We start from the raw sequence: 13,418 nt of genomic DNA, 5'->3' as shown, positions 1-13,418 counted from the left end.
GGTACAGATAGTCTGTGTCAGACTAATAGACTAGGACTGTAGCATCCAGAAAACTAACGTGGAAAATTTCATAGTATCGATCGTAAAATATGAACTTTTTTTTTGGAAAAAAATATATCAGATACCCACATGATGCCATGACTTCTAGTACTTTGCACATGTGATACTACATACAGGCAGTCCTTGACTTGCAACCATAACTGAGCCCAACATTTCTGTTACTAAGCAAGACAGTTGTTAAGTGAATTTTGTCCCATTTTACAACCTTTCTTGCCACAATTGTTAAGTGAATCACTGCAGTTCTTAAGTTAGTAACTTGGTTGTTAAGTGAATCTGGCTTCCCCACTGACTTTGCTTGCCAGAGGGGTCACAAGAGGTGGTCACATGACCCCGGGACACTGCAACCATCATAAATATGAATTGGTTGCCAAGTATCTGAATTTTGTTCACAGGACCATGGGGATGCGACCACTGTCGTTCAGTGTGAAAAATTATTCATTAGTCACTTTTTTCAGTTCTGTTGTAACTTCGAATAGTCATTAAATGAACTGTTATTGAGGACTACCTGCACATACAAACATAAGCACATCCCAACACACTCACATTCCCAAAAAGCTCATTCATCAAAGATCTCTGCAGTTTGCAGATGATCTTCAGGAGAACTGCTGCTCACTTTGATCAGAAGATGTTGCTTATTTCGTTACATTCACATTCCATTTTCCTTCCACGTGGGTTACTCTCCAGCTTGCCATTTATTCTCCTGAGAATCCTACAAGGAAAGTCAGGCTGGGAAATTGTGATCTATATAACTGTGTGGACTTAAACCCAGGGCTCTCTCCAATTCTATTCCAAAATTGTAATCATAGACATCCAATACAAACCATGATGACATCAGAATATCATATCACTGTGCATGTATGTAATTTGCACAATAACCTCTGAAATCCCACTATAACGGGTTCCACTACTAGCCACAATAACAAAAAATTAATGGTGATGTGCCAGTATATTTATTTATTTATAAAATTCATTGGCCACCCATCTTACCCCAGGGTAACTCTGGGGAGCGTACAACCATACAAATATGTTCTTTCTTTGAGTATAAAAGTCATAGTGTTTGCATTATGATGTCATAATGCATATTTGTCACTTACCTCCTTTCCCCATGGACACATATTCATGTCATTATTCTTTCTCAGATACTCATGACTATAATTATTATACCACACTGAAACAGTGCACGCACAATAAACGTAATCTGCTTAGGCACTTTGGATGTGTAGCTTGATCAATACAGGTAGTCCTGGACTTAAATGTGACTTATGACCATTTTTCACACTTATGACCATTGCAGCATCCCCATGGTCACATGATCAAAATTCAGGTGCTTGGCAACTGACTCATATTTATGACAGTCCCAGGGTCATGTGATCACCTTTTGCAACCTTCTGACAAGCAAAGTCAATGGAGAAGTCAGATTCACTTAGCAATTGTGTTACTAACTTAATAGCAGTGATTCACTTAACAAGTGTGGCAAGAAAGGTCATAAAATGGGACAAAATTCTCTTAACAAGTGTCTCACAGCCACAGAAATGTTGTGGTCCTAAGGCAAGGACTATCTATATTAACTTTGTTTTGTATGTCTTTCATGAGTTTAATGAGTGCAGTATTTTCAGTTAATTTATGGTTTAATGCAGGGGTCGGCAACCTCGGCTCTTTTATGACTCGTGGACTTCAACTCCCAGAATTCCTGAGCCAGCAGAGCTGGCTCAGGAATTCTGGGAGTTGAAGTCCACGAGTCATAAAAGAGCCGAGGTTGCCGATCCCTGGTTTAATGTATTGGGCAAACTTAGAAAATGGGTTAATTCAATAAAGTTAAAGATGTTGTATGAACAGTCTATCAGAGACAAAACATTCTATCCAGATGTTTTCAAGTACAGCTTTGTAGGGCCAATCAATTTCCTCTAGATAACATACATACAGAATGTAGGCTGATTGTAAGAAAGATCTTTTGGAAAGAGAAAAAATATCTCAAAACATTATTAATGATGAGGAAAAAGAAAACTTAAGGCTACTTCTATCTGGGAAAAAAAGCTAGTTAGCCTTTCAATCCGGCATTTTGGGGGGGAAAGAGCTTCAAATGATTTATGGCTTAGTATAATGTGCAAACTCACCCAGGGTGAATGAGAGGAGTTGTGGGCTTCTGACTTGGGTTCAGATGGACTTGTGAATAATATTTAAGATGCCAGACTACATTGCAAACATTGCTACTAGAAAAAGAGATTATGTAAAAAAAAGGATGTTTTCTCTTCATCCAAATGTCAAAACATAAAGTTTCTAAGACGTAAGTGCCCCAAGATTTATACTTTGCAAGGGGTTATTTATATTCCACCATTCCTACCAGAAGCTGCCTATACCTTTATATAAAAAAAGAAGATGATGCAATTTAATGTAGTTCTCCCCATAAATGCTAATAGCTTCCCTGCTTATTAAAATCCTCTCCCTCCAGAGTGAGTGCAGAGAGTTGATCTAAAACACCAGTTAATCAGACTTTACATAAGTAATGTTTTAACTCTGGGACAGCTCCGTGTTTGCTCGGAAAGCCACAAAACCCCCCCTGAAAGGAAATGTAGCAGAATGGTGGGAGGACTGAGACCAGGAAACCCATGACCTCATCCTTTCCGCCTGGCGCAGATTGGTCGGCTGGGATCTGGTCTACAGTTTAAATTCAGAGGTCTGCAGATGGAAAACAGAAGAGAAGGAGGAAGAGTGAATGAGTGGAACTAGCTGAAGTGACTCAAGAATTGCTCTGAGCTTCACCACATAGCTGCAGACTGCTGCCCTGAGGATCTAAAGCATCACACCAGGTACCTATTGCCTTTCTTTCTTACCTGTTACTTTCGAGCTGTGCCATAATTTATTAAGGGAAAAGCGCCATAGCAGTATGCTAGGGACTGCTTCCACTTGAGAGGGGGGTCATTTTGCCCGAAATAAGATTCAGTTCCAACAACAGGGTGGCTTGCATGGCTTCTGGGAGCAGATTTAAAGATACGGGGATGATGTGGTTTGTAAGAGCAAGTGCTGCCAAATGGAAATTGCCATTGGGGGGGGGGAGGGAGGAAACAATGGCTCTTTCTTAGAATTATCCCTGTGAGGTGGGGAGGGGATCAAATTGCTGCATACTTTTGGCTCAAAGTGGCTTATGATCTGCATTCTGCTATCTCTGTGTCAGTGCTAAATTGCAGAGGAGGGTAGGTTATGACTAGACCAGATTGCACCAGGGTTGGGATGATGGCAGAGTCCAAATGCTCATTCTCTGGGTGTCTCACTTCATCTACCTCACAAGACTGTTGTAGAAGTAACATGGGAAGGCGTTAAAGTAAGTTGGAAGAGAAAGATAAGGCATAAATTTACCATGTTTTGGGTAACTAGGATTATCAACTGCTGTATTTACCAGGGGTCCTTAAACAGTAGCTTCTTGCAGAGAAATCTCCTGCAGCCTCATACTTGCTTCTTGCTCTGCTGTTAAAAGCAAAAATAGCCATCACATTAATATAATGTAGTGATCTGGAGAAATCTTGTAGTGTTTATGTGCAAGAATATTTGGTTATCTGAAATATCCCGATATCAGAGCACTGGTGGACCCGGATTGTAAGTTAAACCCTCACAGCTCCATCCAAATAGGGTTCAAATTCTTGCCAGCCCCCATTTCTTATACAGCATCTATTTATTTAGCAAAGTAGTTCTGGCTAAAATTGTTGCATTTAATCTCCAGAAAATTATCGGCTCTCTATCCTCCAATACTGCTAAATTGGATCTTTAGGAGTATTACTCAGATGTAATTTGGTGCAGTGTTTTCACATTGACTTTTGCTTTTAGCACAAGTGCTCATTAACCTTGTAAGAGGAAGGGCAATGCATAAGGAAGGATGCCAGCTCCCCCATCAGCCTGGCTCCTAATACAGTCTTCCATCATGATTCATCAATTTCTCATATATCCCTTGAGTCCTGATTCATCAGCTTTTTCCAAAGTGTTACAGGCAGCAGTGTAATCCTATCCAGTTTGGAAATGTTAGGTTGGATTTTCAAAATGCTTTAGAAGAAATGACCCAATCAATTAGATGGTATTGCTGCTCAGCATTACATGTATGCTTGAATTAAATTTCTATCCATCTACATATGTCATGCAACCAGAAACCAAAGAAATACCAATTTGTTGTAACCTTCTTTCCCAGAATTTCCATTAAGTTTTGAAATATCTGCCTTTGAATTATTTTATAATAATATGCTCTCACTTTTCCTCCTTTTTCAAATTGTTCTCTTTTTATGAGCAGATAATAGAATTGTTAAACTGAATATTATTAGCAATAAGTAAGGGGTTGCCATATCCCACATTAACAAATAAATACCTAAGCATCTTTAAAAATATTTGTGTTTCTTACAATTTTAAGATTAGATTATTAAATCAAAAAATATTTCTTTCACAGCTATTGGATATTTCAGAGAATGTTTATGCTGCAAATAAGAAAATTATTTAGTCCTATGATATTAGTGTGCTCATAAGCAGAGATGTGTTGGCCTGTCTGCTCATGAACATACTATTTAGCAATTTAATGAAAAGATTAGCCAAGATTATTCTGAGTGGCCAAGATTTAATATTATGTTTAGAAACTGAGTTTTTTTTCTATATGTACTGTATTACTATATTTGCTGGCATTTTCTATTTTTTCCCTTATCTTTTTTGTGTTCTAAAGCAATAACATTAAGCAAAAAACCCCTGTGTCATTGCATGTATGCAATGTTATAGAAATGCATGCATTTTCATCAAACTAATCTGCATTCAAATATAATATATACTTTGCTAGAATGTTTCAAACCATGGCTGGTTGAACCAGCTGCAGTGGCCTACTTTGCACACAATGTTGTGGCATACTGAGCAGGTTCCCACTTCATGTTAAATGAAAAGCAAACACACCACCTTATGGCTTGGTGGGTTTTATAAACCAGGTCGCAAAGTTTCATAGGCCTATATAATATGATGGAATAAGGAAAGCCTTTCATCTCTGTTTTCATCCTTTTTATTTGTGTTTCTTTAAATCTCAGGTGAGGTGATAAATATATAGAGAACTGGAAGGCAGCAACAGTCCACTTTTTAGATGGACAATTACTTTTTATGTTGTTAAGAAGTTACCATCTAGAAAAGGTTTATCGACATTGGAGACCAGGGGTACACAACCCCTGGTCCGTGGACCGGTACAGGGCCACAGCATGCCAGCAACCAATCTGCACAGACAAGCAAAGCCCCATCCGTGGGATGCAGGCAGCACACAAAACCACACACTCTCTGGTCCGTGGAAAAACCTTTCTCCATGGAACCGGTCCCTGGTGCCCAAAAGGTTGGGGGCCTCTGTTGTAGACTGTGCAGTTCATTAGTGATCAATCCATCATGAGAGTCTGGAGGTACTGTTTACATATATGTAGACTGTTTTTAAAACACAGGGCCAATGAACTGTTATTGTTGTTGTTGTTTTGGAACAGGAATCTTAGCAAGTGATTGAAAGGATCGGTCATCATGAAAATTGCTGTGCTTATTGTGTGTCTTTTCACCGTTGCCTTTGCCTTACCAGTAAGTACCCCATGCATTGAACAAATCAATCAAGAATTCCTTAGTGTAGCAAAAAGGAATCAATGCTATCTATTTTTTCCCTTCTTCTTAAAGATCAGCAAATCGAGACATCCTGACGATTCTAGGAGTGCAGAAAGAAAACATGTAAGTGTGTATTGTACATGTGCAGACTTGCTTTTATTATTGTTTACTGAACCCCATTCAGTTCAAGTGGATCCTGATTTTCTGTTTCCTATCTTTTTAAAAAAATGGGGTTTGTAAGGTATATTTAAGGAACGCGGTGGCTCAGTGGGTTAGGACGTCGAGCTTGTCGATCAGGTCGGCAGTTTGGCGGGTCGAATCCCAAGTGCCGCGTAACAGAGTGAGCGCCTGTTACTCATCCCAGTTTCTGCCAACCTAGCAGTTCGAAAGCACGTAAAAATGCAAGTAGAAAAATAGGGACCACTACAGTGGGAAGGTAACAGCGTTCCGTGCGCCTTTGGCGTCTAGTCATGCCGGCCACATGACTACGGAGATGTCCTCGGACAAGCACTGGCTCTTCGGCTTTGAAACGAAGATGAGCACCGGCCCCTAGAGTCAGAAACGACTAGCACGCATGTGCGGGGGAAACTTTACCTTTACCTTTTTAAGGTATACTTAGTAAATTATAACAATAAAAAGCTTCTCATCTCAGGGAGAAAGCAATCAAGAACTGGACCATTGTCTTGCTTCAAATCTTAATATTTTACTGTCATGTAGTATTTCCTTCTTCACATTTTCTACTTCCTAGAATTAAGCCTAAATGCATATAGAAAAAAAATACAGCATCCTCAATTATTTCCTATTTACATCTGTGTGTAAACACACAGCATCTTTTCAGTTCTAATCCACCAGGCATCAATTTCATTGAGTGAAACAACTGACAATACCTTTTCATTTTTTTAAAAAAAGGTCCTACTGCTAAAAGGACTGTAATCCTTTTATTAAATGCATTTATTTGGGCCATACTTCTCCCCAACTTAAAAAAAACCCTCCCTTTTTACCACCCTATAATCCTCTCCCCAAACTTCAAGGTGTCTATTTCTTGGTTACTATGGCTGTCCTTTTTATATCTTTCCAAAATGTAAAAAAAAGCTACAGCATACACTACCTGAATTTTGTGAATTTATCACAAAATAGTATTAAGATTCATTTCACTTGCTAACAGGAACTTTCTGCGTTGTTTTCAGATATCTTTTCTAATTATTCTTTACTTTTGTCACAAAAGTATGAGAATGAGAATGAAGTTAGATAGCATGGCAGTTAGATGCTCCTAACTATTTCCTCTCTGTTGTAGGGTCCTCGCCTTTGGTGGTGACCAGGCACTGAAATGTTGCATGCTAAATTCTAATGTTTTTGTATTGTTGTAGGACTCCAGAGAAAACGAAGCACACGCACACCACCACCATCACAATTCACACAGCCACGAACACAGTCAAGAGCACGGAAACAGCCATGAACACAGTCAAGAGTCACCAGAACATGCATCTTCTCAATTGGTATGCATCTCACCTCCTTTAATGAATGGTTGGGAGCTCTCCTCAACCTGGCAGCTTCTAGATGTGCCTGACTTCAAGTGTATAAACCTAGACGGCATGGTTTGAGATGGTGCTATCTGGGGATCATGCAGCTGCAAGTCCAATACGCTTGGAAAGCTCTAGAGCAGACATGTCAAACACCAGGCCCGGGGGCCAGATCCGGCCCGCGAAGTGGTTTCATGTGGCCCGCGAAGCCATCCTGGAAACAGTGAGGGAACGGCCCCCACTGCCTTGGCCCTGGCCCAGAGACCCTCCTCCTGCCAGAGACCCTCAGATCTGTCCCACTCCTGCCCAGGCCCCCATAGGCACCCTTGATGCGAACGATGTAGAGCTGGCCACGCCCACCCAGTAGGCCATACGCACTCTAGCCACGCCCACCCGGTAGGCCACGCCCACCCAGGCCACACCCATCCGGCCCCCTGAGGGCAACCACAATGCTGATGCGGCCCTCAATGAAACTGAGTTTGACACCCCTGCTCTAGAGTGAGAAGAGCCCCCTCCCCCGAAAAGCAACATAGTACAAAGAACTGTTGGGGTGAGAGGAGCAAGCGAAAATGGGACACAAATTAGCTGTCAGTTGGGCCTAGTCATGGCCAAACTAGGCCCAATGAGATGGCAGCGTTAGATTTAGTGCAAGGAATTTTACCCATTATTCTATTTAACTAGTTTCCCTATCCATCATTCTCCTCCCACCAGCCCTATTTCCTTTCAATTCAATCCAGGCCCTAGTTCCCATTATTCCTTGAATAAAAAAGAAACTCTGGAAAGCCTCAGCTGGATCCAACTGATTCAGCATCTCCATCGGTAATAAACCAACTGCTTCTGGGAGGCTTACCAGCTGAGCTTTAAGAGAATACCCTTCCTTCTCTGTTTCTCCCCAGTAATCAATGTTCATCAATGTTAATTGCTACTAAGGCTAATCATTAATTATGATTAATGGTTGTTAATATATCCACCATTCATGAACTGATCTTTTCTCCAGCTATGAAGACAGATAGTCCTTGACCTATAACCACAGTTGAGCCCAAAATTTCTGCTGCTAAGTATGTTAAGTATGTTTTGTCCCATTTTACAATCATTCTTGCCAGAGTTGTTAAGTGAATCACTGCACTGTTAAGTTAGTAACATGGTTATTAAGTGGATCTGGCTTCCCCATTGACTTTGACTGTCAGAAGGTGGCAAAAAGTGATCACATGACCAGAGGGCACTGCAACTGTCATAAAATATGAGTCAGTTGCCAAGGGTCTGAATTTTGATCACCTGACCATGGAGATGCTTCAACAGACGTAAGTGTGAAAAATGGTCATAAGTCACCCTTTTCAGTGCTGTTGTAACTTCGAACGGTTACCAAATGAATTGTTGTAAGTCAACGACCACCCATTGCAATGAATTCTATAATTTTAACTTGGGCAGATTGCCTTTTATGTTATCTGTTCCAAATCCACTGCTAGTTTTCATAGCCCTTTTATTTCATTTACAGAACTCTCAGTCTCTGGAAGATCGTGATGAGATCACTGAGCAACAGGTCAGTTTCACTCAACATGTCCCACCCACAGAAGATAATGAGTGCAAGCGTATTTCGCATCAGCCACTCTCCCCAGTAGTCGCTGATCCCCCATTGGTGGTGTCTGCAGGGTTTGATCAAAACAGTCAAAACTAGTCTTTATATGCAACAACAACAAAAAAAAAACACCAAACCAGACCAAGCTTTGATCACCCTATTGAGACAACCAACTTGACTACAACTGTGGCCACCTTTGGATCCAGTGAAAAAGGAGACAAAACTCATTCACCTTTGATAATTGTGCAGAAAAAGGAAGATCCATAGATTTCATTGGCATTGTAAAAAGTAACACCTGAGTGCACAACTGAGCAGCAATGTCTTTAAGATGAGTGTCATTCGCAGATCTTAATAACAGGCAAACAGATCCATAGTGAGTCAGATTCTTATGTATATCCTAAGCTATTACAAGTTTGAATTTTGAAACCAAAACCAATGCACAATCCAAAAAAACAACTGGTAACCAAGGCAGTTATTTCAGTGTGGTGTCACAGGATTTGTGTTAGGGCTGTACAAAACCATTCCGAGGACTGTGCCTGGTCCATCTCCCTGAAAGTTCAGTATGCCTTCTTGAAGTGCCTGTGCATGAATTTGCATGCTTAAAGGATTTGGTGATATCTTAAAAGAGCTATGAATTACCCTCCCAAGCCAAACATCCCTTGGGATGATTTTGCATACTGACTAGAATCCTACATGTTGAATTTTATACTAGTTAATGCTTCTGGATGTTTCTAAGTAATCCAAATAGAGATCCTTTAGAAAGCCCGCAGTTTGCACCACACTTCTGTCGGAAGCACCAAGGATGCTTCCAGGTTGAAAAGATTAGCTGATGACATCACTGTTGCCTAGGGGACACCAAGTTGGAGGCAGGAGCTGGAGCGAAGGATGGGAACTCACCCCATCCCATAGCAGTACTCGGGTCTCGAACGTGGGCTTACTACTTATCAGCCCAGCGTCCTAATCACATGAGCCACCATGCTCCTAGCCTTCATATTATTTCATTTATCTAAAACTTAAGCCTTGAGAGTATAGTCCTCAGATTCTTGTTGCTGCCCAGTAGTGAACAAAAGACTTCTGCATTTTGTCTGGGGTATTATCTTGTTTCCAGGGTTCTCATCCAGATGTTTGGCACTGAAAACTAGCTTCTGTCCAGTTTCAATTTCTTGAGTTTGTGTAGTATCTTCACAAGATATGTCCAAACCTAAAACAAAGTATGTCCTTGTGCATGGGGTATAACCAAGCTGCATTGGTTTTCTTGCAGACCCTTTTGGCATCTTCCAGCAAAAGTAATGAAGACGATGATAACCATAGTGATGTTTCCAAAGACGACGATCATCCAGATTCAGATGAATCAGATGAGTCTCATGAAACCTTCACTGACTCTCCCACCGAGGCTCCTGATTCCGTCACAAAGAGAGGAGACGTCGCACCTTATGGATTCAGGGCAGAAGATGACCAGATGAGTTTGGGGAGGTCTGGACAGGTAAATGCCAATTGATTGCTTTCTTTTTATTGTTGTACTCACATAAGTGGGGGGAGAACTTGGGATGGCCCAAAAGCAGCTCCTACGAGAAGCACCTTTAGCTGCATGTGGTTATTATCATCATCCACTTTAAATCCAGTGATTTAAATGTTTGATTTCAAGGAACAAGATAATCTATGTGGAATCACACAGTCCATCTTTTAAGTTGCAATTCACACACACAATATTTTTGCCTGGAGGATTTTGGTCTGCAACTGCCAATGTTTAGTAGCTCTGGGTAGTTATGTAAAATAATGTCTGAGGTTGTTGCTTCACTTTAACATTTCAGCCAACTCCTCCTCCTCCTCCTCCTCCTCCTCCTCCTCCTGTGGTGATTGGCAAGGCCACCATTAAAACACCACTTGTCAACAGCAGTGTTTGATAGTTGGATATTCAAATGTTACATACTTGGACAACACTGTTTGTGGTTGCTGTAAAGCAGGGGTCTTCAAACTTGGCCCTTTTATGACTTGTGGACTTCAACTCCCAGAAATCCTCAGCCAGGCATGCTGGCTGAGGAATTCTGGGAGTTGAAGTCCACAAGTCATAAAAGGGCCAAGTTTGAAGACTCCTGTAATGTAAAGACATCACCTGTAATAAGTATAAGAACGAGCAGGAGGAAGCATCTTTTGAGCAAATTCGTTGGCTTAGAAAAACCTGCTGCACTCATGCTATAGAAGTCCCACAAAGTAAAAATTGCAAAGCTTGGGGTGGGAGAGACAAAAAACACAAGAGCTCCCTTGTTTTAACAACTAGTTGACATAAACATACTTCACTTTCATTTTTAAACATCTACATTTCAGACACTTAGATTTTTTAAAAAAATAACATTTGCATTAAGTTTTCTGACTTTGTTGTAGCCATAAAAAGGTGTGTGGAAAATATTATGCTATTTTATGTTTTACATCAATATAATTCTTTTAGAAAAACATGAGAATTATCGTTGGTGTAAAAGGACATGAGTAACCGATTTATTAATCACTTCCCATATTAAGAAAGCTTATTTTGAACACATGAAAAACACAGAAGCATTATCACAAAAAATAAATAAATAAAACAACAAATAAAAATAACAAACAACAAATATAAAAATAATACAGGTTGTTGAAATTACTACTGTATATACCTGAGGCAGTATATTATTTAAGTCTTCTTTGTACTTTATAATCTATTTTGCGCTTTATTTGTAATGCACTGTGATATTCTTTGTGGAAGAAGTGGGGTCCCAGAGCCATTTTGGCTAGAGGTTAGGGCACCAGGCTGGAAAACTGGAAACATGAGGCATGAAAGCCAGATCCTTAGGCATGAAAGTCACTCTTTCTCAGCCCATCCCACCTCACACAATTGTTGTTGTGGGGATATATTTGCCACTCTGAGTTATTTCTAAAAATAATAAAGGTTGTATACAAATAACTAATAACTGCTACTGAACTAATAATTCTGTTAAGAGATTCTGAAAATACCATTCCCCCCAGCCCTGTGTAACATTCCACAAAGAAAGGAAAAGCGTTGTTAATCTTGTATGGCAGCACTGAAGGTATTGGTGGAGCAGTGGGCTAATGCCTCCTTAAGTAACACCAGCTGCCTGCAATTAGTGCAGGTTCGCGTCCCACCAGGCTCAAGGTTGACTCAGCCTTCCATCCTTCCGAGGTAGGTAAAATGAGGACCCAGATTGTTGGGGGCAATTAAGCTGACTTTGTAATAATGCCGCTTGGGTGTGTGTGTGAAAGCCCTAATAAACAGGCATATACATAGAATGAAGGCTACTGCTAAGTTTGTAAGACGCCCTGAGTCCTTCGGAAAATGGGGGGATATAAATGGAATTAAAATAAATAAAATAAAATAATAAAATTTCTCCCGAAAGTGGAGTAGCCTTTGATTGTTTCTCTTGTGGACTTTTTCAGTTTGATTCTCAAGATGTTTCAGATGAAGTGGACAGCACCCCAGATGATGAGAGCCATGAATATGCTAAGGCACGTTCTCTGGAAAGCCATGAGGGAGATGACAAAAGTAACCTGAGGGACAGCAATGAAGTCCACAGTGCATCTCGTGACACAAGTCTAGAGGACCACAGCCCAGAGAAAACTGAGAGCGTAGAGGACAGCCATGACCAGAGCAAAGTAGCCCTTTCCCTAGAAAGCACTGAAAGCGGAGAGCAGAAAAAAGATCACAGCGAGGAACTCCAACAGTTAGACAGTGATCCTGATGACGTCAGCAACCAAACTTTGGAAAGCGCCGAGAATCACCAGAGCGTTGAAGATCACCACAGTGTTGAACACCACGATAGTGTTGAGGACAATGAGGTCATCCTCTAAAGGGTAGAGCAAGATAGGCCAATACTTATTACCTGAGAGAGCTCTCCAGACTTTTTGCATGTATGGGCCCAACTAAGACCAAAGCCCAACTCCATCACCAGTGTTTTAGTTTTGCTGAGTTGCAAAAAGAAAAGAAATAAAGAGTGAGAAGGGCAACGCAACTTTGACTTGAATGTTTGTTCCCAATTATATAGACGTAATTCGGATTTCAAGCCGTAGCGATGATAACTAGCAGCGAATGTAAATATGCTGCCTGATCCTCTTCATGCTTATTTGGGAGCCAATCTGATAGATCTTCAGCAGAATTTGCTCCAAATAAACATGCTTAGGATATTAGTGTTAAACGAACGATAATAGTAGTCAGGTTGATTAGAGAATATTAAGCCCTTCTTGGTGCGTAAGTCCTGCTCTGTCTCACGGTAGCTTGCTCTGAAGGAGAGAGAGAAATGCTTGGGAAAATCTAGTTTTACATTCCCACTGATTTTTGTGTATCTTACAATGCTGTACTTCTGAAATGTTTAATATTGCAGTGTATATTTTGTTGACAGTTGTGAGTTAAATAAAGTGACAAAACTATATGTTTCTGTAGTTGTCTTGATAGACTCTTGGGTTGGTTGTATGTGCGACCTCTAGTGGCTGAAGTGAGTGCTTTTCAATTGATCAGGACAATACAGGTAGGTAGTCCTTGACTTACAAACACAATTAGGACCAGAATTTCTGTTCCTAAGCAAGGCTTAACTGAGTCACGTGCAATTTTATGACACTTTTTGCTATGGTTAAGCAAATCACCGCAGCTCTTACATGAAGTGAATCACGTGGCCAGCTAGCTGGAAAGGTCG

At 40.6% G+C, this 13,418-nt stretch overlaps 1 protein-coding gene across 1 annotated transcript; it reads left to right on the top strand.

Moving 5' to 3' along the window:
• Positions 1-2,755: 2,755 nt before the first annotated feature.
• Positions 2,756-13,157, top strand: LOC310642907 (uncharacterized protein). The gene is made up of 7 exons (XM_083366875.1): positions 2,756-2,867; positions 5,538-5,625; positions 5,719-5,769; positions 7,014-7,142; positions 8,662-8,706; positions 10,004-10,225; positions 12,169-13,157. The coding sequence occupies exons 2-7, from the start codon at positions 5,572-5,574 to the stop codon at positions 12,577-12,579; spliced, it is 912 nt and encodes a 303-aa protein (XP_083223001.1). The 5' UTR covers positions 2,756-2,867; positions 5,538-5,571; the 3' UTR covers positions 12,580-13,157.
• The last annotated feature ends 261 nt before the right edge of the window (positions 13,158-13,418 follow it).

Source organism: Vipera ursinii, assembly GCF_947247035.1.
Source record: "Vipera ursinii genome assembly, chromosome: 7".
In the NCBI taxonomy this organism is placed as follows: Eukaryota; Metazoa; Chordata; class Lepidosauria; order Squamata; family Viperidae; genus Vipera; species Vipera ursinii.
This window is presented reverse-complemented; position numbering and strand designations above follow the sequence as displayed.